We start from the raw sequence: 22,220 nt of genomic DNA, 5'->3' as shown, positions 1-22,220 counted from the left end.
TGCCTCTCCCTCGTGCTTGCTGCAATAGGAAAATGTGTTATTCCTATTGCAGCAAGCGCGAGATGTACAGTACCCCGTAGCCGAGAACCAGCGTGATAGGATCGCGCTGGAATCATTCTCGCGGGCAGGTGCTGTAGCTGCCCTTGCGTCATTTGGTCCGTCGGACCAGCATACAAACGGGTTTCCCACTAGAAATTGGGTCTGGCGGAGTTCCGGTGGGAAAATTTAAAACATGTTCTATTTCTAAAGTCCATCGGATTTTCGGACAGCAAAGGTCCGATGGAGCCCACACACAATTGAATTGTCCGACAGATTAGTTCCATCAGACCTTTGCTGTCAAAATTCCGGTCGTGTGTACATGGAATAAGAGTTGCATTCTTTCTGCTGTTCACCGATGTAAGAGGCCAGGGCCATTTTTAAGGCAGGGCAAAAGGGGCAGCTGCCCTGGGCCCTGTCATTGTTGTGGGGCCCAAAGCAGCTGCCTCATACTTGGCAACTATCCCAGTTTAAATTCCCTTGTTCCTTGAGGTTTTAGTCCCATGCTGTGTCCTGATATCTCAGTGTGAAGTTCTGTTACTAATGCTGCCCTAATGTTGTGTAAAGATGACTCACCTGCAGACCCCGTGCTTATATGTAAATACAGACATCGACATGTAAATAGTGACAGCATTCATATGTAAATAGAGGCAGACCGGCAGGATTCATATGTAAATAGAGGCGGTATTCATATGTATATCATGCCCCCCAGAGGTCATATCCACCATCACCTATACTGAATGCTGCCCACTGGGGAGATGAAGGGGCATGCTTGAAAGTCTGCACTGCCACTGAGCCAGAGAGTCCTAAGATCCCTAGGAGTTTAATGTCTATTAATGGGCCCCCTCATCTCCCCAGTCTATGGTGTGCAGAAAGTGAGGAGATGATGTGCTGTAACCTCTAGCAACCAATCAATGAGCAGTATTGGTGTGCTGTAACCTCTAGCAACCAGTCAGTGAGTGCTATTGATACACTGTAACCTCTGGCAACTAAATGCAATGGCTGTCTGATCTGATTCAGTAAACTGATTTTGAGTCTTGCTTTATTATATGTCTCAAAGCAGGTGGAGAGCGAAACTGCATGGGGGGAGGGGCAAAAAATGTGTTGCCCAGGGTCCAATCAATATTACAGACGGCCCTGTAAGAGTCATTTGGTTTAAGAAACCTGAACATTATTTTAGGCCTATGCAGGTTGCAGTTTGCATATTGCAGGTGCATTTTGCATTTTTCAATACACATGTTAAATCCATTGAAGTCTATGAAACCCAAATTAAAAACCCCTGGACCTTTCCATAAAATGCAGAGGTGTGAACTACATCCATAGGAAACCATGTTATATGGACTATATTGTGTTTCTGCAAAACTGAAAATGCACTAAAAAATGCATAGATGTGAACCGGGCCTCAGGGGTTCCTTTGGGGTAATAAAAGAACGTTTGGTCTAGAGGGAATTGCCCTTTAAGAATATGAAGGTCTCCATCTGTTGAGGAGCTGCAAATCCCATCATTCCCCACAGCCAATTTAGTAATGATATGGGGGAATTGCCTCTCTTTGTGAATGGACTCCTCTGTAGTGGAAGGAGAACGCGCACCCACTAGACGTGGAGACGTGAATGTGTGAATGGAGCAGACCTTCATTGCAAGGGGCCGAAATCGTCATTTAAAATCAATCCATAATTCAATAACTTCATTAAGCATCATGTGGAGCTCATCAGGGCTCAGGTTCCCAGAATCCCTTGCTGTCACAAATTAGATTTCATCTGAACAAACGCCAAATTTTGAGGTTAACCCACTCCGTTCCGGAAGGAGGAAAGAAAAGATCAGCAGAGCATTTTGCTTGTTCAGTACAAAAAAAAAAGAGAAATATTTCTTTCCTAATGGCAAAATGGTTGGTGTTTGAGACACCAAAGTATGGTGAGTATATAATGCCCAGCACAGTGCATATGTCAGACAGCTGGTGAGTATATAATGCCCATCACAGTGTATATAACAGACAGCTGGTGAGTATATAATGCACATCACAGTGTATACAACAGACAGCTGCAGGGCCGTCTTTAAGGCAGGGCAAAAGGGGCAGCTGCCCTGGGCCCTGTCATTGTTGTGGGGCCCAAAGCAGCTGCCTCATACTTGCCAACTATCCCAGTTTACATTCCCTTGTCCCTTGAGGTTTTAGTCCTGTTGTTGTGTACAGATGACTCACATGCAGACCCTGTGTTTACATGTAAATAACCAGCATTCCTATGTAAATAGCAGTGACATGCATATGTAAATAGCTGAGGCCAACGGCATTGATATGTAAATAAGGCAGCATTCATATGTATATCATGCCCCCTGCAGTGAGGAGATGATGTGCTGTAACCTACAGCAACCAGTGAGCAGTATTACTGTACAGTAATCTCTAGTAGCCAATCAACAAGCCGAAATCATGTGCTGTAACTTCTAGAAACAAATGAGTGAGCCTTATGGAGTGCTGTAACCTCTAGCAACCAGTCAGTAAGCAGTAATGATATGCTGTAACCTCTGGCAACCAATTGCAATCGCTGCCTGATCTGATACAGTAAACTGATTTTAAGTCTAGCTGCGATTTATTGTATGTCTCAGAGAAGGTGGAGAGCGAAATTGCCTGGGGGAAGGGGGGCTCTAAGCTAATTTTTGCCCGGGGCCCAATCAATATTAAAGACGGCCCTGGACAGCTGGTGAGTATATAATGCACATCAGTGTATAAAACAGACAGCTGGTGAGTATATAATGCACATCAGTGTATATAACAGACAGCTGGTGAGTATATAATGCACAGCACAATGTGAAAAAAAGAAAAGAAAAAAAAGACAGCCATTTGTAAATAATGTACAGTACAATGTATATAATAAACAGCAGGGTGTGAGGAGAAACGATAAGCAGCGAATCCACACAGGGGAAATCTACACTGATAATCAGGGCACTGTGTCCTGATGATCAGTGCAGCCCCAACAGTGCCCATCAGTGATGCCTATCAGTGCCTCCTCATTACTTATTTAGAAAATGTTGTAACAGAAACTAAGAAAACTTTTCTTTTATTATTTATTTAGCAAAAAATAAAAATCCCAGTGGTGATTAAATACCACTAAAATAAAGGTTTATCTGTCTCAATACAATGGTAAGAATTTCATTTGGGTACAGTGTTGCATGACTGCACAATTGTCATTCAAATTGTGACAGAGCTGATGAAAATTGGCCTGGGCAGGAAGGGGGTGAAAGTGCCCGGGGGCACTGGGGGTGACCCTACCAGTGTCATGGACTAACTGTATAGTGGATGCTTTGTGCTACCTGCAGGGTTAAAGAGGATGTTGTGGCCGGTGGTCATTTTTTTTGGGGGGGTGTCAAAAAGTAATAAAACACCACCCGCCCCCCCCCCCCCTCGGTCGGGTGGGTGGGTCTGGAGCACTTACCCCATCTATGGTGGGCAGCACTTCTCCCAGGTTTGACCGGCCACGGCTTCCCCTTCCTCTGCTCTCCACAGGAATCGTGGTGGCGGCTTCTGTTTCCTCCCTCCTCCTCGGCGGCCAATAAGGACTCTTCTCTTTTCGATCAATCGGAAAACTGGTCTCTGACTCGCTTCTGATTGGCCAGATTGAGGATCAGTGTTTCAGCAGCCAATATTCATTCGCTGTTGTAACACCTGGGTGGGCTCGTAGCGCAATGCTCTACGCCCGGAGCCCACCCTATTTTAAAGCCCATTAGAGCCTCTGGCTCTATTCAGGTGCTTAAATAAACCCTGCCACTGTAATTCATACGGCCGGCACCTGAAAGGGGCCGAATGCATGAATAGGGGGTGGCGGATAGAGGGGGCTGTGCCCAGGCGCCCCTAATGGACAGGCCGCAGCAACCAAAGATAAGAGAAAGATACAACGACCTTGCAACTTTTGTGATTTTTTACATTGCAATCTATGGCACTCACGTCACACCAAAGATGCAGAAAAGTAGTACAGGAACTATTTTTTAGTTTTTGCGCCTCCAGTCGCAGCAAATAAGATGGCACCCATTGAAATGAATGTGTTTATACTTGCTTTGCGACTTTCTGTGTCACACGTCGCAGCAGTGTGAACCAGGGCTAAATAGTAAGGTTGATTGACAGGCTGAATGGGGACTGGCCACACAGGTTCTATAACAATCAGTAGATGAACCAGTTGCCTAAACCTCCCAGTCCTGGTACAAAGCATGTTCCAGCAAGGTAGAAAAAAAAAAAACACGCGTTGGTAGAACCCCATGTAGAAGATCAGCTTTGTTGGTGTTCTGTGAAGCCAGCCCTTCACTGCTTAACGTGGTTCTAAAAGGTAAAAAAAAACTTCTGGCTGCAGCTCCCCCCCCCCCCCCCCAATATACTTACCCGAGCCCCATCTAGATCCAGCAAAGTGCATGAGAGCAGTAGCCTTTGACTCCTGCTGTCTGCAGGAGCCCCAAGACCGCACAGTATGTATCACAGGTCATCATGCGGTTCCAGGGCCTCAGATTGGGCACCAAGAGGGCTACAGAGAATAGTAACTGGACTCTGATCATTTCTATATTGTTATCTACTCAGCCTCATAACCCTGGTTATTGTGGGGGGCCCCCAAGGTCACAGGTTGTGCACCAGTTGGCTTAATTTTTTTCCTCCATGGCTGTATAGGTTTATGCTAGCAAAGCCTTGCAGAGAAACTTTGTTCTGGTAATATCTGCAACAAATTAATGCATTAGGAATATATTTGTTGTCAGCAATCACCTTAAATAACACCTGCCAACAACAATTTTAACATATTGCATAGAATTAATGCTGGCAAGTATTGTGTGTGTGTGTGTGTGTGTGTAAGATATATATATATATATATACACACATATACATACACAGTGCATCCGGAAAGTATTCACAGCGCTTCACTTTTTCCACATTTTGTTATGTTACAGTCTTATTCCAAAATGGATTAAATTAATTATTTTCTTCAAAATACTACAAACAATAATGACAACGTGAAAGAAGTTTGTTTGAAATATTTTAGAAATGTATTAAAAATAAACAAAAAAAATCCCACGTACATAAGTATCACAGCCTTTGCTCAATACTTTGTTGAAGCTCCTTTGGCACCAATTACAGCCTCATGTCTTTTTGAGTATGATGCTACAAGCTCGGCACACCTATTTTTGGGCAGTTTCTCCCATTCTTGTTTGCAGGACCTCTCAAGCTCCATCAGGTTGGATGGGGAGGGTTGGGGCACAGCCATTTTCAGATCTCTCCAGAGATGTTCAATCGGGTTCAAGTCTGGGCTCTGGCTGGGCCACCCAAGGACAGTCACAGAGTTGTCCCGTAGCCACTCCTTTGTTATTTTGTGCTTGGGGTCATTGTCCTGTTGGAAGATGAATCTTCACCCCAGTCTGGGGTCTAGAGCACACTGGAGCAGGTTTTCATCAAGGATGTCTCTGTACATTGCTGCATTCATCTTTCCCTCGATCCTGACTAGTCTCCCAGTTCCTGCCGCTAAAAAAAACATCCCCACAGCATGATGCTGCCACCACTATGCTTCACCGTATGGATGGTACTGGCCAGGTGATGAGCGGTGCCTGGTTTCCTCCAGACCTGAAGCTTGCCATTCAGGCCAAAGAGTTCAATCGTTGTTTCATTAGACCAGAGGATTTTGTTTCTCATGGTCTGAGAGTCCTTCAGGTGCTGTTTGGCAAACCTCAGGCGGGCCTTTTACTGAGGAGTGGCTTCTGTCTGGCCACTCTACCATACAGGCCTGATTGGTGGAGTGCTGCAGAGATGGTTGTTCTTCTGGAAGGTTCTTCTCTCTCCACAGAGAAACATTGGAGCTCTGTCAGAGTGACCATCGGGTTCTTGGTCACCTCCCTGACTAAGGCCATTCCCCCCCGATCGCTCAGTTTGGCCAGGCGGCCCCCTCTAGGAAGAGTCCTAGTGGTTCCAAACTTCTTCCATTTAGGGATGATGATTGGGACCTTCAAGGCTGCTTAAATTCTTCTGTACCCTTCCCCAGATCTGTGCCTCCATACAATGCTGTCTGAGGTCTACAGACAATTTCTTGGACTTCATGGCTTGGTTTGTGCTCTGACATGCACTGTTAACTGTGGGACCTTATATAGACAGATGTGTGTCTTTCCAAATCATGTCCAATCAGCTGAATTCATCACAGGTGGACTCCAATCAAGTAGTAGACACATCTCAAGGACAATCAGTGGAAACAGGATGCATCCGAGTTAAATTTTGAGTGTCATGGCAAAGGCTGTGAATACTTATGTACAGGCCCGGACTGGTCCCAAAAAAAAAGGCCCGGGCATTTTAGACTGAGCAGCCCGCCCGTGCGCCAGTGTTGTCTGGGCGGTTGGTGATTTGGGGTTTCAGTATAAACTATTACTCACAGAGCCAGGTATAAATTATTACTCATGGAGCCAGGTATAAATTATTACTCGCGGAGCCAGGTATAAATTATTACTCACAGAGCCAGTAATAAATTATTACTCACAGAGCCAGGTATAAAAAAAGATCATAGTTACCATTAAGGAAAGGAGCACTCTTGCCCTGGAGCATCAGATCTAACCCCTTCACAGGCGGGAAGAGGAGTGAGTGTGTACTGCTTTCCCTATATGTGACTGCAGCACCTCGTCGGCTTTCATGTGCAGCCACCAGTCACCTGGCAACCAGGATGCAAGGAGAGGAGGAGGGACAGGGAAGCCGAGGCCACCACCTTCCCTATATCCGGCCTCAGCACTTTGCTGGCTTTCAAGTGCAGGAGGTGGGTAGAAACAGAAGGCAATGGCCTTGGCTTCTCTGTCCCTCCTGCTCTCCTTGCGTCCTGGTTGCCAGGTGACCGGTGGCTCTGCCAGCTTCTTTTAGGACATGTGGCCTGGCAGCCCAGCGGCCCTCAGCCCAACAGGCAAACGCTCAGGCTGCCCTATGGCCAGTCCGGGCTTGCTTATGTACATGGGATTTTTTATTTTTCAAACTTCTTTCACGTTGCCATTATGGGGTATTGTTTGTAGAATTTTGAGGGAAATAATTAATTTAATCTATGTTGGAATAAGGCTGTAACATAACAAAATGTGGAAAAAGTGAAGCACTGTGAATACTTTCCAGATGCACTTTGTATATATGTATATTATATATATATATATATATATATATATATATATATATACACACATACACACACACTATATGTACAGTATATATAAAATCATGTCTAAGTAAACAAGAAGCTCCAGACACTCGCAGGTATTTGAAAAAGCATAAACAATCCAAGGCTTTATTCACTAATGTTTTTCAGGGCCACAGCTTCCCTACACGAGTGCCTAGAATAGATAATGGCTTTATTGGGTGATTCTTGCAAGGATTTGGTTGTGTGCATCTTTGAGTAATTTGTGGGCATGAAATGTCGCCATCTTGTGGAAAACTTTGAGGTGGCAGCTTTTTCGATTCTAATAGACTCACAGAAGCCAGTTTTTAAGGAAAAGAATTATGTCACTGATCAAACTAGAATTTAGATAATAGACCAGTATTGAAGAAACACTTAGTGCGGTATCAAAAAATCCTTATAGGGTTAAGCACCTCGTCAATGAATACAATAGCAGTTAATGAATATGGGACTTTACCAGCACTACTTGTGGGAAAGACCTCATATATCTTTCCTTTCAGTGGTCTTTCCCAAAAGTCGTGTTCCGACATGCTGAAGTTAGAGGATCACCCCATAAATGGGGGAATGAGCACACTTTAGTCTCATCTATTTTTTTATCTTTGTATATGGGACTTTAACAGATAGTAATATAGATTATTTTGTATAAAATTCATACGTTAATTTTACACTCATAAACAGATTTTTAGTTTTAGGCCTTGTAGGTGTGCACATTGATAAGCCCTGCGTGAGGACACAATTACCCACATGAAAATGTACAGGTGTTCCCCATGCCGGCAGTCCCATTGATGTTTATTGGGATGGAGCGGCTGCACGGACACAGGCGCTGCTCCCAATTCAGGTGCACGGCCCAAATGCACACTGTGTGAGTTTGAGTACACACATCTACATCCACACAGATATCAAATTGGGAGGAACAGCTGTGCCTGCGCAGCCGCTGCTTGCCAACTGACATCAATGGGACTGCCAGCACGGAATGGACAGAACACCTGTGCATCCCTGTACAGGCAAACTTGGCCTCACACGGGCAAATGCATTAATACGCCCCGGGTGAAGGAGGCCTTAAACTTACAAACTTTTTATCATTATATCCTTTATTTATTTGAATCTTTTTATATTTGGCTAAATTTCTTCTCAAAAGATTTCACAAAAACAAAACAAAAAACAACGTTACTGGCGGTTTAAAAAGAAATCAAAACAGTGGAAAATTGAGATGAAAGGCATTTTTTAATTACATTAAATAAAAAATCTTGTATAGTAAACACATACACTATTGAAGGAGTTTTACTTTAAACAATGGGGGCACTATCACCAAAGTGCACTTATACCTTTTGCCCCTTTGCCCTGACCTAAAACTAATCCACCCTCCCCCTCCAGAAATGCATACTTATACAGCTTCCAGTGTTTGGTGACATTCTGCTCCACAAGTCTCACTCTCCTGGAGCATTACAGCCATATAGAGTTCTATGAGGGCTCTTCTACTTTTGTCTCCTGGCCAGAAGATGAAGAATGAAAATAGTACAAAAAAAACCTAATTCACCCCCATCCCTTTTTTTCAAAACAACATGGCAGAGAATAGATGAAGGTGTTGATAACCACTGAATGTCTGTTAGCTGGGCTCAGTCTCAAGGCAGTCATATCTGTTCATGGCCATCAAGGTTGTCCAGCTCATCCCGCAGGTGATCAATATACATGTTGATCTCTGCAACCCGTTTACGATTTCTTTGTAGTTCTTCTCTGTGAACCTGTCCAAACATGAAAGCACACAGTCAGTAGGAATGGCAATGAACGTCATTACCCTTCAACATACAAAAACCCTACTACAAAGTAATGTGAATTTGATGTCTTTTTATTCATGTTATTTACACATAAAAGCCTCTTTTGTGAAAATATCCAACAGCCCTGAGGTTGCTGCTCTTAACCACCATCCTGGATGTAGTGTCAGCAGACTGAAAACTGTCAGCCAAGTGATACTTTATAGCAGCCATTCTCAGCCAGGGTTCCATGGGACCCAAATGTTCCTCAAGAGGTTGCTAGGGCTTCATTAAGAAGTGGCTCTGAGGGTGGCATTCACCACTGTAAGGGTTGCATTCCTCCTACTGGCCACAAGTGTAATGGGCATTTTTCCCCTTTGACCCCCCGATAGATTAGTTTTAGTTATGGTATTATTAATCTATAGCAGTAGTCTCCAAACTGTGGCCTTTTGCTTGCCTTTATCTGGCCCCTGAATTACTATTCTGGCCACTGATACCATTAGTGGGGCATAGTTCCTGTCACTGACACCAACAATGGGGTGCTATTCTTTCCACTGAAACCAACAATGGGGCGCTATTCTTCCCACTGAAACCAACAATGGGGCGCTATTCTTCTCACTGAAACCAACAATGGGGCACTATTCCTCCTACTGGCACCAACAATGGGGCATAATTCCTTCCATGGACAACAAAAATGGGGTATTATTCCTCCCCACTGACACCAACTATTTCTTTCCCTAATACCAAAGATCGGGCATTTTTTACTCCCACTGGGCACAGTCTGGTCCCCCTAAAGTCTGAAAGACAGTAAACTGGCCCTTTCGTTAGAAGGTGGGAAGGCCCCTGGTCTATAGTGGTCCCCTATATCCTATTCAACCTTTTGTACCCTATGCCTTGCCCCTTGTGTTCCCTTGCCAGTTTCCTACCTGAGTTGTCCTTCCTATGTCCTATCTTTGGTCTCCCTCTGTACTTCAGCTAGTTCCTCTTTATCTGTTCCAGTCTTTTTCTCTGTGTGTCTGTCAATCCCTTATCTTCACCTGCATTCCCTGCCTGTATTTCTCCCCTGTATTTCAGTGTATTCTCAGTGACTTTTTCATGTTTCCCTGGGTTGTGGCCTGCCTGAGTGAGTCGGAGGACCGCAACCTGGCCACCGCCTGCAACATCTACACCTTGGTGAAGACTAGGGTCATAGACCCTGACCCTTGGCCCTTCTCAGGGCCCCCTACTGTCACTTCGTGACCAGCCAGCAAAGTCCTCTGTGTGCCCACGCTTTCACCACCATCTACCCAACTGCTGCAAATCCAGGTCAGCTTCTCCCTAGGGGGAGCAGTTTTCCAATCCGTGTCCTGCCCATATTGTTCATATTGTTTGGTGTCCTCAAACATTTGGCCTTATAGTGTATAAGAAACTAGTGGGAAAATCTATGCAACTTGATCTCATCAGCAGAAAAATATCAGGCCGGTGAATGATTTAAACTTCTTGTTTCAACCCAAAAAGGTGAATTCCAGTTTTGATTGCACTGACTTTTTGCTTTAACAATGCCATGATTTCTAGTCTTACTTTTTGCATGAGGTTGGTGGCCCAGTTATTGATATTGGTGACCAGTTCATCTTCTCGATTATCGATCTTCAGCAGGTGTATGTCATGCGAGGCGCTGACTGCATTGACAATGGTGTCTTTGTCCACAAATAGCTGCCAGCAGAGAGAGAAAAATATGCAGAGTTAAAGCGTAACTGATTATTTTATCATGGTTACGTGATAGTTTACGTTTTTGGGTTTGTAATTGAGATGTGCAAAGCGAGATCGCACAAATACGTAAAAGTATAACATTTAATTAACTAATGACAGATACAGACAGCGAATATAATAATCAGTGGTGGCCGGTCCACAATGGGTACAGGGGGACCGCCCCCAGCCCGCAACATCAGTGTGGGGCGCTGGACCAACAGGTCTCTACCAGGTCCTTCACTCCTTCACAAGCATGTGACCACAGCCCAAGGCCCCAATTGACCTGTTTTATGTTGTCCGTGGGGTGCAGATCACTGTCCCCCGAGCCACCCCACCCTGTGATACCAGTGAATCAGTATCTGCTTCTGGCTTCCCGCCTGGCCAATCAGGACAGGAGATGGAAGACCAGGTCAATACAGAAGCCGTAGCGCCGGGTGCCAGGGGAGCCGTGACTGCTGGAGGGCTCCGCCCCTAGGGTGAATGCAGACCTGGAGAGGCCCGCCTGCTCCTCCCCATAATCACCCAGCACTAGCCGCCACTGGTAATAATATTAGAAAACATAACAAGAATACTTAGCTAAAGATGCTGTTTCGCCACGGAGTCCCATCTGCTTCCACGGCGTGACACAGATTATTATTATACAGGATTTATATAGCACCAATAGTTTACACAGCACTTTACACTGTGGGGGGGGGGGGCAGTACAATTCAATCCAGTACAAAGGGAATAGGAGGGTCCTGCTCACAGAGTTTACAATCTAAATTGGGGTCACAGATGGATGCAGGATAGCAAGCACTGAGATGTGACAGAATGTTCCCAGTTATAAATGTAGCATATAAGACTTGTGGAAGAAAATTTGTCAACTTTCACTGCAAACAAAATTACCTTTTAAGGACTTAGGTCAGTTTGTAACGACATTCTTTTGGCATGAAGTCAGCTAAGGTAACCAGGATATTGTGAGCCAACCATAATAAGGAAATACGATAAAAGCAATTTCCCCATCATTGATGGTAAATCTTTTTTTCTAGTTTTAGAGAGGGATTAGAGTGCCTGCCAGGTTTTGATTTCTGTTTTTATCCATGTTACGGAGATTCACCCTCTCCATTTGTTCTGGCAACCATTATCAATGAAAGTGAAAGGAAATCCCAAATTTAAGGTTGTCACACTAATGTACATATGAGTTGTATGCATAGTAATTTTTTAGCAGAGGTTCCCTGAGACAGGAAAGTTATTCCAAAGGTTCTTCTGTGTTAAAAAAAAAAGATTGAGAAAGGCTGATTTAGAGAAATTTCTTCTCACTTCCTGTCTTGGCTATGGGAAAGGATGTAAAAAAGAAATCTTCCCACCTTTCCTCCCCGAGAAGCCGCCATCATGGGAGTATATATCCGTCACAACAAAGACCAAAAGGTGCAACGAAAAAAGCCCAAAAGTCAGGATATCTACCTGAGACTTCTGGTTAAGTTATACCATTTCTTGGCTCGTCATACAAATGGCACCTTCAACAAAGTAGTTTTGAGATGTCTGTTCATGAGTCGTACCATCAGGCCACCCCTCTCTCTGTTTGATTCGCAAGAAGAAGCTTCCTGGACATGAAAGCAAAACTGCTGTGGTGGTTGGATGCATCACAGATGATGTGAGAATTCAAGATATCCCCAAACTCAAGGTGTGCGCATGTAAAGTGTCTTCTGGAGCACGCAGAAGAATTCTTAAAACTGGTGGACAAATTTTGACATTTGACCAGTTGGCTCTCGCTGCCCCCAAAGGCCAGAACACTGTTCTGCTTTCAGGTCCTTGCAAGGGACGAGAGGTGTACAGACACTGTGGAAAGGCACCTGGTACTCCACACAGTCACGCCAAGCCCTACGTTCGTTCTAATGCCGCATACACACAACCGGACTTTTAGAGGGACTAGGTCCGCCAGTCTTCCCGACGGACTTTCGGCGGAGTTCCGACGGACTTTCCCGAATGAACGGACTTCGCCACACACAATCACACCAAAATCAGACGGATTCGAACGTGATGATGTACGACTGGACTAGAATAAGGAAGTTCATAGCCAGTAGTCAATAGCTGCCCTAGCATCGGTTTTTGTCCATCAGACTAGCATACACACGAACGGATTTCTCGGTCCGGCGGAGTTCCGGTGGAAAAATATAAAACATGTTCTATTTCTAAAGTCCGCCGGATTTTTGGCAAGCAAAGGTCCGATGGAGCCCACACATGATCGAATTGTCCGACGGACTCGTTCCGTCTGACCTTTGCTGTCCAAAAGTCCGGTCGTGTGTACGTGGCATAAGGGTAGAAAGTTTGAGCGTGCTAGAGGTGGCCGAGCAAGCAGAGGATACAAGACCTAAACACCATCTGTGCTTTGTACTCATTAAAGATGTTAAATCTTGAAAAAAAAAAAAAAAAATCTTCCCAATGGGACACAGACGGCAACACAAAACTGAACAATGTTTATAAACCTTCTTTACTCTAAGGGTCTCCAAGGACATTGGTTAGTTCCAGGAGTGTGCTATAATGCTCACCGCTCGAAGCTCATCAGTCATGTCTTCATCCATCTCCCCCTTAAGTACTCTTTCCAGCATGCTAATAGACAATTCCAGGAGCTTTTCATGGTGGTGGTTCTCCAAGTCTCTGATCTGAGCCATTGTATATTAAAGGGTTAAAGAACAACTCTAGGCAAAAAGTCACTGAAATGTTAAATGTTTGCTGAGTTTAAGCTGCCCACTTTCTCCATCTGATTGGTCCATTGTTTAAAGGGTAAATCCACCCAAAAGTGATAAACAAATTAGACTAGTGTCAGTCACTACTGTTGCTCACACCTCTTCTGTTCCCACACAAGTGTACTTAAAAAATATATTTCAGACAGTGCCACGCAGTATAGAGATCATATACAGATGAATTATGTCATATACTCAGCCCAATATTCCAAAAACAACATCAAAGTGCAAGATGTAAATAAATGAATAATAAAACAAACAATAAAAAGAAAGTCCCAAGTGTCCATTCATATTCATGATATTGTGTTCATTCAATGATAATGATGCCAGATAATTCCAACTTGTTGTTACGTTTATATTCCTTTTTTCACCCCATGCATAAATCCCTTAACCGGCATACTTATGCTCTCACTTTATTAACTGACCCGATATCAGGTCCCATGCACATTTGCACATTCCTCTTTTCTAAATCCAGCTTCATCCTCAGCAATTGTGCAATGAATGTGTAAGGATTCATTCAAAAGATAAGATAATATATAGTGCTCTCTGTAAAATGTCTTATGCCCCATACACACGGTCGGACATTCCAACCACAAAATCCATCAGATTTTTTCAGACGGATTTTGTGAAACTTGTGTTGCATACACACGGTCGCACAAAGTTGCCGGAAAATCTGATCGTTCTGAATGAGGTGACGTCAAACATGTACGTCGGGACTATAAACGGGCCAGTAGCCAATAGCTTTTATCTCTTAGTTTATTCTGAGCATGTGTGGCACTTTGTCCGTCGGAATTGTCTACACACGATCGGAATTTATGCAATCGGATTTTGTTGTCGGAAAATTTTAGATCCTGCTCTCAAACTTTGTGCGTCGAAAAATCCGTCAGAAAAAGTCCGATAGAGCCCACACATAATCGGATTTTCCGACAACATAATCCTATCTGACTTTTTCCATTGGAAATTTCCGACCGTGTGTACAGGGCATTATACTTATATTGTGCACTGATACTGGTGCACATCAGTATCCAGGTAAACTTTATTGAAAAACTCCAACAAAAAGGATGACAACACACTTCTGGTTTGCAGTGTGACGTCACTTGCTCCTCCCAATGTGTTGCGTCATCAAATCACATGACTTGATTAGAGAATGGGGGCCGGTACTCACAGAGGGACTTATGCATATACAAAGGACACTATATATTCTGTTATCTTTTGAAGAAATCCTAGGCAGGGAATACAAATGCAGAAAAAAGAAGATCGCTGTATACTAGCTGCTGGCTTGATTTACAAGACATGTCAGGGAAAAGGATATAGGCTTTGCACAGTTTCCAGAAAAGTTGACACCAGTTCAGAGATATTCCTTTCATATTCCTTAATGATCTCCTGTGTGCAGAGAAAATGTGCAAGTTATTAAAGTGTATGTCAAGGCATAAACAAATATACAGCACATCTCTGCAATACATGCAAATTTCCCTGTGTTTTATCCTTTTAAAGACCCCACATGTACAGAACTACCTGATGATCTGCCAGCTTTTCAAAGAGAATTCCAGATTTACTTTCACTTTAAATAGTTAATTTGGGCCAAGCCGGCCTAAACAAATTATTTCCATGCTAGACGTTCTGGCCGACAGGACTGCGGTAATAAGACCGTGGAATTCTGGAATGGGAATCATTTGTTTGGACCAGTTTGGGCCACACAAACTATTTAAAGCGAAGGTAAACCCCCTTCACATCAGTGACCTCCACTCACATCGGAGCCCCCATATATATGAAAGCCCTTCTCACATCAGTCCCCCATCACATCAGTCCCCCATCACTCATGGAGTCCAACATCACAAAACCCCTCAATCACACAATACCCTAAAAAACAGCATCCACAATCACACAGTCCATCTCATTCATCACAGACCCCCCCCCCCCCCAATCACACAGTTCCCTCCCGTCACAGTGTCCCCCTAATCACACAGTTCCCTCCCATCACAGTGCCCCCCTAATCACACAGTCTACCCATACAGAGTCCCCATATCACAAAGTCCACTCTCTCATCATAAGCCCTCTAAACAGACAGCCCCCCATCACAGAGCCCCCCAATCACACAGTTCACTCCCCCATCAAAGTGCCCCCTAATCACACAGCCTACCCATACAGAGCCCCCCCCCCCCACACACAAACACACACACACAGTTCACCCCCTAATCACACAGTCTACCCATACATAGTTCCCAAATCACACAGTCCACTCTCTCATCATAGGCCCCCTATAAAAGACAGCCCCCCCCCCCCCCCCCCCCCATCACAGAGCACTCCAATCACACAGTTCACTCCTCCATCACGGTGCCGTCTAATACCACAGTCTATTCATACAGAGCCCCCCTCCCCCCCATCACACAGTCCACTCCCCATCACAGTGCCCCCAAATCACACAGTCCCCGCTCTCATCATAGGCCCTCTAAACAGACAGTCCCCCATCACAGAGCCCCCCAATCACACAGTTCACTTCACCATCATGGTGCCTTCTAATCACTTAGTCTACCCATACAGAGCCCCCCCCCCCCGCCCTCAATCACACAGCCCACTCCCCGCTTTACAGTGCCCTCTAATTACACAGTCTACCCATACAGAGCCCCTGAATCACACAGTCCACTCTTCCCTTCACAGGCCCCCTAATTAGACACCTCCTCATCACAGAGCCCTCCAATCACACAGTCCACTCCCCATCATAGGCCCCCTAATCAGACACTCCTCCATCACAGTGCCCCCTAATCACACAGCCTACCCATACACAGCCCACCAATCACACTGTCCACTCCACCATCACAGCCCCCCCCCCCCCCAATCACACAGTCTACCTATACAGAGCCCCCAAATCACACAGTCCACTACCCCAGCACAGGTCACCTAATAAGACAGCCCCCATCTTTGCATCAGGATCGTACCTTTTGACTCCGGCGGAGTGGCAGAGGGTGGGAGTTGGAGCTGGTGCTATGCCCCCCTTCCCCCATCATGGTAACCCATAACGCCGATCTAGGACAAACTGGGTCCCATATGCATGGCACCTTGAGAAACATTGATAATGCCAAACCGTTCTGGCATAAAATCATTTGTTTTGGCCAGCTTGGCCTAAGTGAAAGCATGTCTTCTTTTAATTCTCTTTTAAGCCCTGTTATGGGTTGACAAACCACGTTTGGTGAACTGAGTGGTGTCAGCCCTGCCCACTGTCTTTTGCTAAGATACTCCGACCACCTCATTTCTGCAACATAAAGGCTAATAATTCTGTAGTCCATGATAAGAACTGAGAGGGATGATTGAGCTAATGCTGGTAGTGTGCACAGGACACAGCTCAGCTCAAGATCACTTTTATTTCTCTTTTTTTTTTTTTTTACTTTTTTAAACAGATATAACACAATATTTTCAATGGTAAATAAAACAGACCAAATGGGAGCACATAAGATACATTAATTGTTAGGGTTTATTTATACTTTAAACAAATTTCCCCTTTAGAAATGGCAGGATTACAATGATATCACTGTTAAGAGACATGGACTCACCTCCAGTTGGTCCACCAGCTGCAGCTCCAGCATCAGTAGGGAGTCCATGAGCTGGGCAATGTCCTGACTGTACTGCAGTGATTTGGTGTCTATGATCTGCTGGTCTGTGATCTGCGAGAGCTCATCGAACATCTAGAGAGACATACAGAACATTTTTATTTTTGATCTTTTAAGGGCAATTGTGAATGAGCATGTCAGATGAAAAAATAATCTTTTGAAAGTCATAGCAAATTATATTCAATTAGTCTGAAATTCATATCTTTAGTGAATCGTTGAACACAGGTGGCCTTTTAGGGTACCAGATTCAAACACCATTAATAAAAAATCATTAAAGCAAATTTGCAAGTACTGAAAAGTCTCTCGTCTACATCCCCACCCATCCTTTGTCTATGTGTATTAGACACGTGAAATTCGTTTAGTTCCGAATTCATTTTTTAACTAATTTTGACAAATTCGTTACCGTATTTGCCGGCGTATAAGACGACCTTTTACACTTAAAAAAAACTGGCCGAAAATCGGGGGTCGTCTTATACGCCGGATCAGCCCCTCCGATGCCTGCTGAGGGTTCGGTAATACTGTATGTAGCTTCGGCTACATACAGTATATACCGCTGAGCCAATCCCAGCGAGCGATGTATTCAAATGAATACAGAGCCTGCTCGGATTGGAGCAACAACCTCTGCCAATCCGAGCAGGCTACAGAGGCTTTGAGAGTCAGAGAGGCGCGGGCTGATGATGATACAGCCTCTGCCAATCCAAGCAGGCTTTGTATTCATTAATAGAATACATCGCTCGCTGTGATTGGTTCCAGCAAAAGCAGGAAGAAGGATATGGCGCCAGCTCCTGCTCCAGCAAGAAGGACGGAATATCAAGCGTCGGAAGCCTTGGAAGGGGGTCGTCTTATACGGTAAGTACAAGAAAAAAATGTAAGATTAACAGTAAGATTAGGGGGTCGTTTTATATGCCCGGTCGTCTTATACACCGGCATATACGGTAATTCAGAAATTTTTGAATTTCCAAATTTTTTCATTTCAGAATTTCTGAATTTTTACATTTCCAAATTTCAGAAAATTTGAAATTTCAGAAAAATTCGACATTCGAAATTTCCAAAAATTCGAAATTTCTGAATTTCGGAAATTCGAAAATGCGAAAACTTCGGAAATTGGAAAATTCTAATTCGGAATTCAAAATTCCGGAAGTTTTGGAAATTTGAAAATTTGGAAATTTGAAAATCCGAAAATCTGAAATAATGACTAATAATAACTATTAAATTATAGGTATTGGGATTTCCTTTCAAATTTGGCTGTTAGTGAACGTAACGAGTATGAATTTATCTGAAGTTACGAATTATCTTAAATAAGGAATGCTGTATCTAAAAGAATGGAACGTAACAATCTAATAATAATAATAATAATAAAAATGTTTTATTATTGTTTATTTATTATTAGTTTGTTCCATTCCATTTGTTTAGATTCGGCATTCGTTATTTTTGATAATTCGTAACTTTAGATACATTTGTATTCGTTACCTTCACTAACAGCCAAATTTGGAGGAAAGGAAATTTCAACACCTATAATTTAATAGTTAGTTATTATTTTACTGATTTTCTTTCAGATTTTCCAATTTTCAAATTTCCACATTTTTGAATTTCCGATAAAAGAAAAAAAACAAATGCAACGAAAACAAATACATTTTTTTGTCAGTGCACATGTCTAATGTGTATGGCTGTATGAATATTATTCAGAAAAAAAAAACCTCAAAATTCAAATATTTTATGATTCTACTCTGTTGGAGGGCTGACAGGGTGGCACATTCTCTCAATGTGTTTCTTGTATATTTTTTTTTATTTTTTTTTTTACACAAATAGAGCTTTCTTTTGGTGGTATTTGATGGCCGCTGTTTTTTTGTTTGTTTTCTTTATTTTATACCGTAAATGAAAAAATTTAAATTTTGAAAAAAAAAGATATTTTTTACTTTCTGTTATAAAACGTATCCAATAAAAAAATCTAAATTCTTCATAAATTTAGGCCAAAATGTATTCTGTTACATGTCTTTGGTAAAAAAAAAAAATAATACCAGTAAGTTTATATCAATTGGTTTGTGTGAAAGTTATAGCGTCTACAAACTATGGTATATTATATACTAGAATTTACACCGCTATGACATTATACTGGTAATGGTAGTGATCAGCAACCTATAGTGGGACTGAGATAGTGTGGCAGGCAATCTGGTGCTAACAGATCCTCACTGGGAGATACACTAACTCATTTTGACATGAAAAGTCACACTAATACAGTGGTCAGATATAATACTGTACAATCGCACTGTACTAATGACACTGGCTGAGAAGTGGTTAACATCTAGGGGCACTCAAGGGGTAAACAGCATGCCTAAAAGTGTAATCTGCTTTTACTAACAGGTCTGGCTGTTTTTTTTCTCCCTGCCTTGCCGGGAGAAGAAACAGCCAGATCGCTGATCTGTGTGTTTGAAAACAAAGAACTCTGTGCTGTGATTGGCTACAGCCGATCAACAGGGCATGGGCCACTACCTTTTGTCTAAATCCCACTGTAGCCAGTGACAATGCGGGTTAGCAGGGGGTGACCCTAACCCTTAAAAGCCTGGATGACGTACAGTACATGTGGCAAGCAGTTAAAAAAAGAAATTGTATGATTCTTCTCTGTTGGAGGAGTGACAGGATAGGACAACCTTTTGACGCATTTCCCAGAACATAATTCCACTTCTTCAGGAGAGATATTGAGACTAGTTTATACTGTGTATTGTTATTTGCTGGAGCGTACATGCTAAAAAGTGTCTCTGGGACGAGCATAGGGGCACCGGGGAGATAAATAGGACCTACAGGTTCCTGTGTGAAGGGTGGGTGGTAATTTCTACATACCAGCCTTCTATTTCATTTCAGAACTTAGCACATGCGTAGTCAGAATCTGATCCTATTGCAGGAAAATGGATTATGAATGACTGACCAGATGGGCTCTCTACTACTGCAAGTATCTCTTTCTCCTCTATTATGCATTTGAAAGGCAAGGCAATCTCACTATACAATAGCAGACATCCCAACCTGCAGAAACTAATTTCAGGGAGATGGCGCTTCAAGCCCGCAAATGCACCCCCCCCACCCCCACCCCTCGTGGCACAATATTATTTAAGTCACTTTTTCAATATTTTTTCTCAGTGCTTCTGGGTGAAGGGGGTGGGGGTGGGTGGCAGTGGACAGTGTCAGTATTTATTTTTTATTTTTAATAATTGATCATCTTTGATAATCTTATTTTTAATAATTGATAATCTGACGATGCCCGGGAAGAGCACACATATGTGCTTTGCAAGATGGATGGATGCAGTATTTATACTGTTTTGATCTGAACACACAACAACTTAAACAACGCAATAAGGTGCTCCTGCCCATTTGATTTCCCGTTGGGGGGCCGTTAAACATGTGACCACTTGCAAGCCTCACAGATCGGGGTCCCCCCCTTGGGCTGAGGGCATGGACAGGCTCTCAGTGGGTCCGGGATCACACTTAAGGGGATTATCCGGTTTTAAAGAAGTCTCTGGTTAAGTGAGTCTTCCTGGCGGAAAGGAAATGTAAGAATCCCCCTGAAGAAGACCATAACCTTTGAGGTCGAAATGCATTGGGGCATTTCCATACATCGGATAGTGCAATTCCAAGTGTAACAATATATCACCCTTGATGTATAACCTTTCCCAGCCTAATTTGTCTCGCCTTGTGTATGCCAGAGCTCATATTTTAATTCATTCATTTTTTATATATGTTTTGTGTCTAACCATTTTTTAAATCAAAAATCTGCGATTTTTACAAAATATTTGACTCCTATTTGCTGCTTAAAAAGCCCCGTGGGGAACTTTCCACTTTTTTCTTTTCAAAGACCTATACAAGAAAATGCTATTCTTTAAGAATAAAGTGGAGAGATAGATTTGGGTGTCATCGGTATAGAGATGGTATTGGAAGCCATGGGAGGCTACTCTGCCAGTATTGACTGTTATGCCACGTACACATGATCGGAATTCCGGCCAGAAAAAGACCGATGAGAGCTTTTCATCGGAAAATGCGACCGTGTGTATGCTCCATCGGAATTTAGCTGTCCGAATTTCCGCCAGCCAAAAATTGAGAGCATGTTCTAAATTTTCCCGATGGAAAAACTTTCTATCGGAAATTCCAATTGTGTGTATGCAATTCCGACACGCCAAAACTCATGCATGCTCAGATTCAACTAGGAGATGGAAGCTATTGGCTACTGGCTTCCTTTTTCTAGTCCCGTCGTACATGTTGTATGTAACAGCATTCTAAACGATCAGAATTTGGTGTGAGCGTGTGTAGGCAAGACAGCTTGAGCGGAATTCCGTCTGGAAAACCATCAGAGCTTTTTCCGACGAGAATTCCGATCGTGTGTACGCGGCATAAGTGTGCATTAAGAACAACACTGGAAATAACATTGGGCGGTATGCATCCGCTAAAATGTTGATTTGCAGCAGAACCCCTAGGGACCACCAACATTTTCTCATGGACCATCAACGACTCAATCACAACTTTAATAATTATAAAACAACCTAAATAATCAGGGAATAGGTGAGTATATGGACATCTTAAAGCCACCTAGTAATGACTGCACTAATGCAAGAATCTATAGAGTCACACTTAAAGCCTAAATCCGGCAAGCCTTTTCATTTTGAATAGAGTAGGGAAGGGTCTAGTTATAAAAGTGTGATCTTTTTCTCCCTGTATCACCATTTGAGAGATTTTCCATCACTTCCTTTCCTTACAGGAAGTAAGGGGACGACAGTCCATACTATGTAGATTGTGGTTCTGATGTGACCATTATATTTTGTATATCCTGGGCAACGTGGTCATCCCTTCTCATGAGGCCATCTCATGACATTCTTCACTCATAATGTGACCTAAAGGGGTTGATTTTTCTAAAACTGGAGAGGGTAAAATCTGGTGCCGCTGTACATGGTAGACAATCAGCTTCTAACTTCAGCTTGTTCAGTAAAGCTTTGACAAAAAAACAAAAACAAAAAAAAATGGCGAACGTATTGGTTTCTATGTAGACCTGCGCCAGATTTTGCACTCTCCAGTTTTAGTAAATCAACCCCAATATGTCCTCAGTCTTTGAATGAATGAAGTTTTGTATGCGGTTTTTATTTATTTATTTTTACAATCAAGCAGACAACCATTTTATTATGGAGCCTATGAGATAATCAGCACGTTCCAGCTGTACACCGCTGTGACTATTGCCCCGTATAA

The 22,220-nt window shown here is 43.2% G+C and overlaps 1 protein-coding gene and 1 pseudogene across 3 annotated transcripts in view; one reads left to right on the top strand and one right to left on the bottom strand.

The window, feature by feature from the left end:
• Nucleotides 1-8,395: 8,395 nt before the first annotated feature.
• Nucleotides 8,396-22,220, bottom strand: part of DRC3 (dynein regulatory complex subunit 3) — a 30,995-nt gene continuing 17,170 nt past the window's right edge. For all 3 annotated transcript variants that reach the window (XM_077449524.1, XM_077449525.1, XM_077449523.1), the window contains 5 exons: nucleotides 16,941-17,072; nucleotides 14,705-14,775; nucleotides 13,198-13,321; nucleotides 10,502-10,633; nucleotides 8,396-8,932 (listed from right to left, as the gene is read on the bottom strand). In XM_077449524.1, coding sequence (XP_077305650.1) covers nucleotides 8,822-8,932; nucleotides 10,502-10,633; nucleotides 13,198-13,321; nucleotides 14,705-14,775; nucleotides 16,941-17,072 — 570 coding nt within the window. In that variant the 3' untranslated portion in view covers nucleotides 8,396-8,821. The remainder of the gene's footprint in view (nucleotides 8,933-10,501; nucleotides 10,634-13,197; nucleotides 13,322-14,704; nucleotides 14,776-16,940; nucleotides 17,073-22,220) is intronic.
• LOC143925190 (large ribosomal subunit protein eL18 pseudogene) lies at nucleotides 12,034-12,572 on the top strand (annotated as a pseudogene).

The sequence above is a fragment of the Lithobates pipiens genome, unplaced genomic scaffold (assembly GCF_037356315.1).
Source record: "Lithobates pipiens isolate NorthernLeopardFrog02 unplaced genomic scaffold, aLitPip1_a1.2 Scaffold_22, whole genome shotgun sequence".
Taxonomy (NCBI): domain Eukaryota; kingdom Metazoa; phylum Chordata; class Amphibia; order Anura; family Ranidae; genus Lithobates; species Lithobates pipiens.
This window is presented reverse-complemented; position numbering and strand designations above follow the sequence as displayed.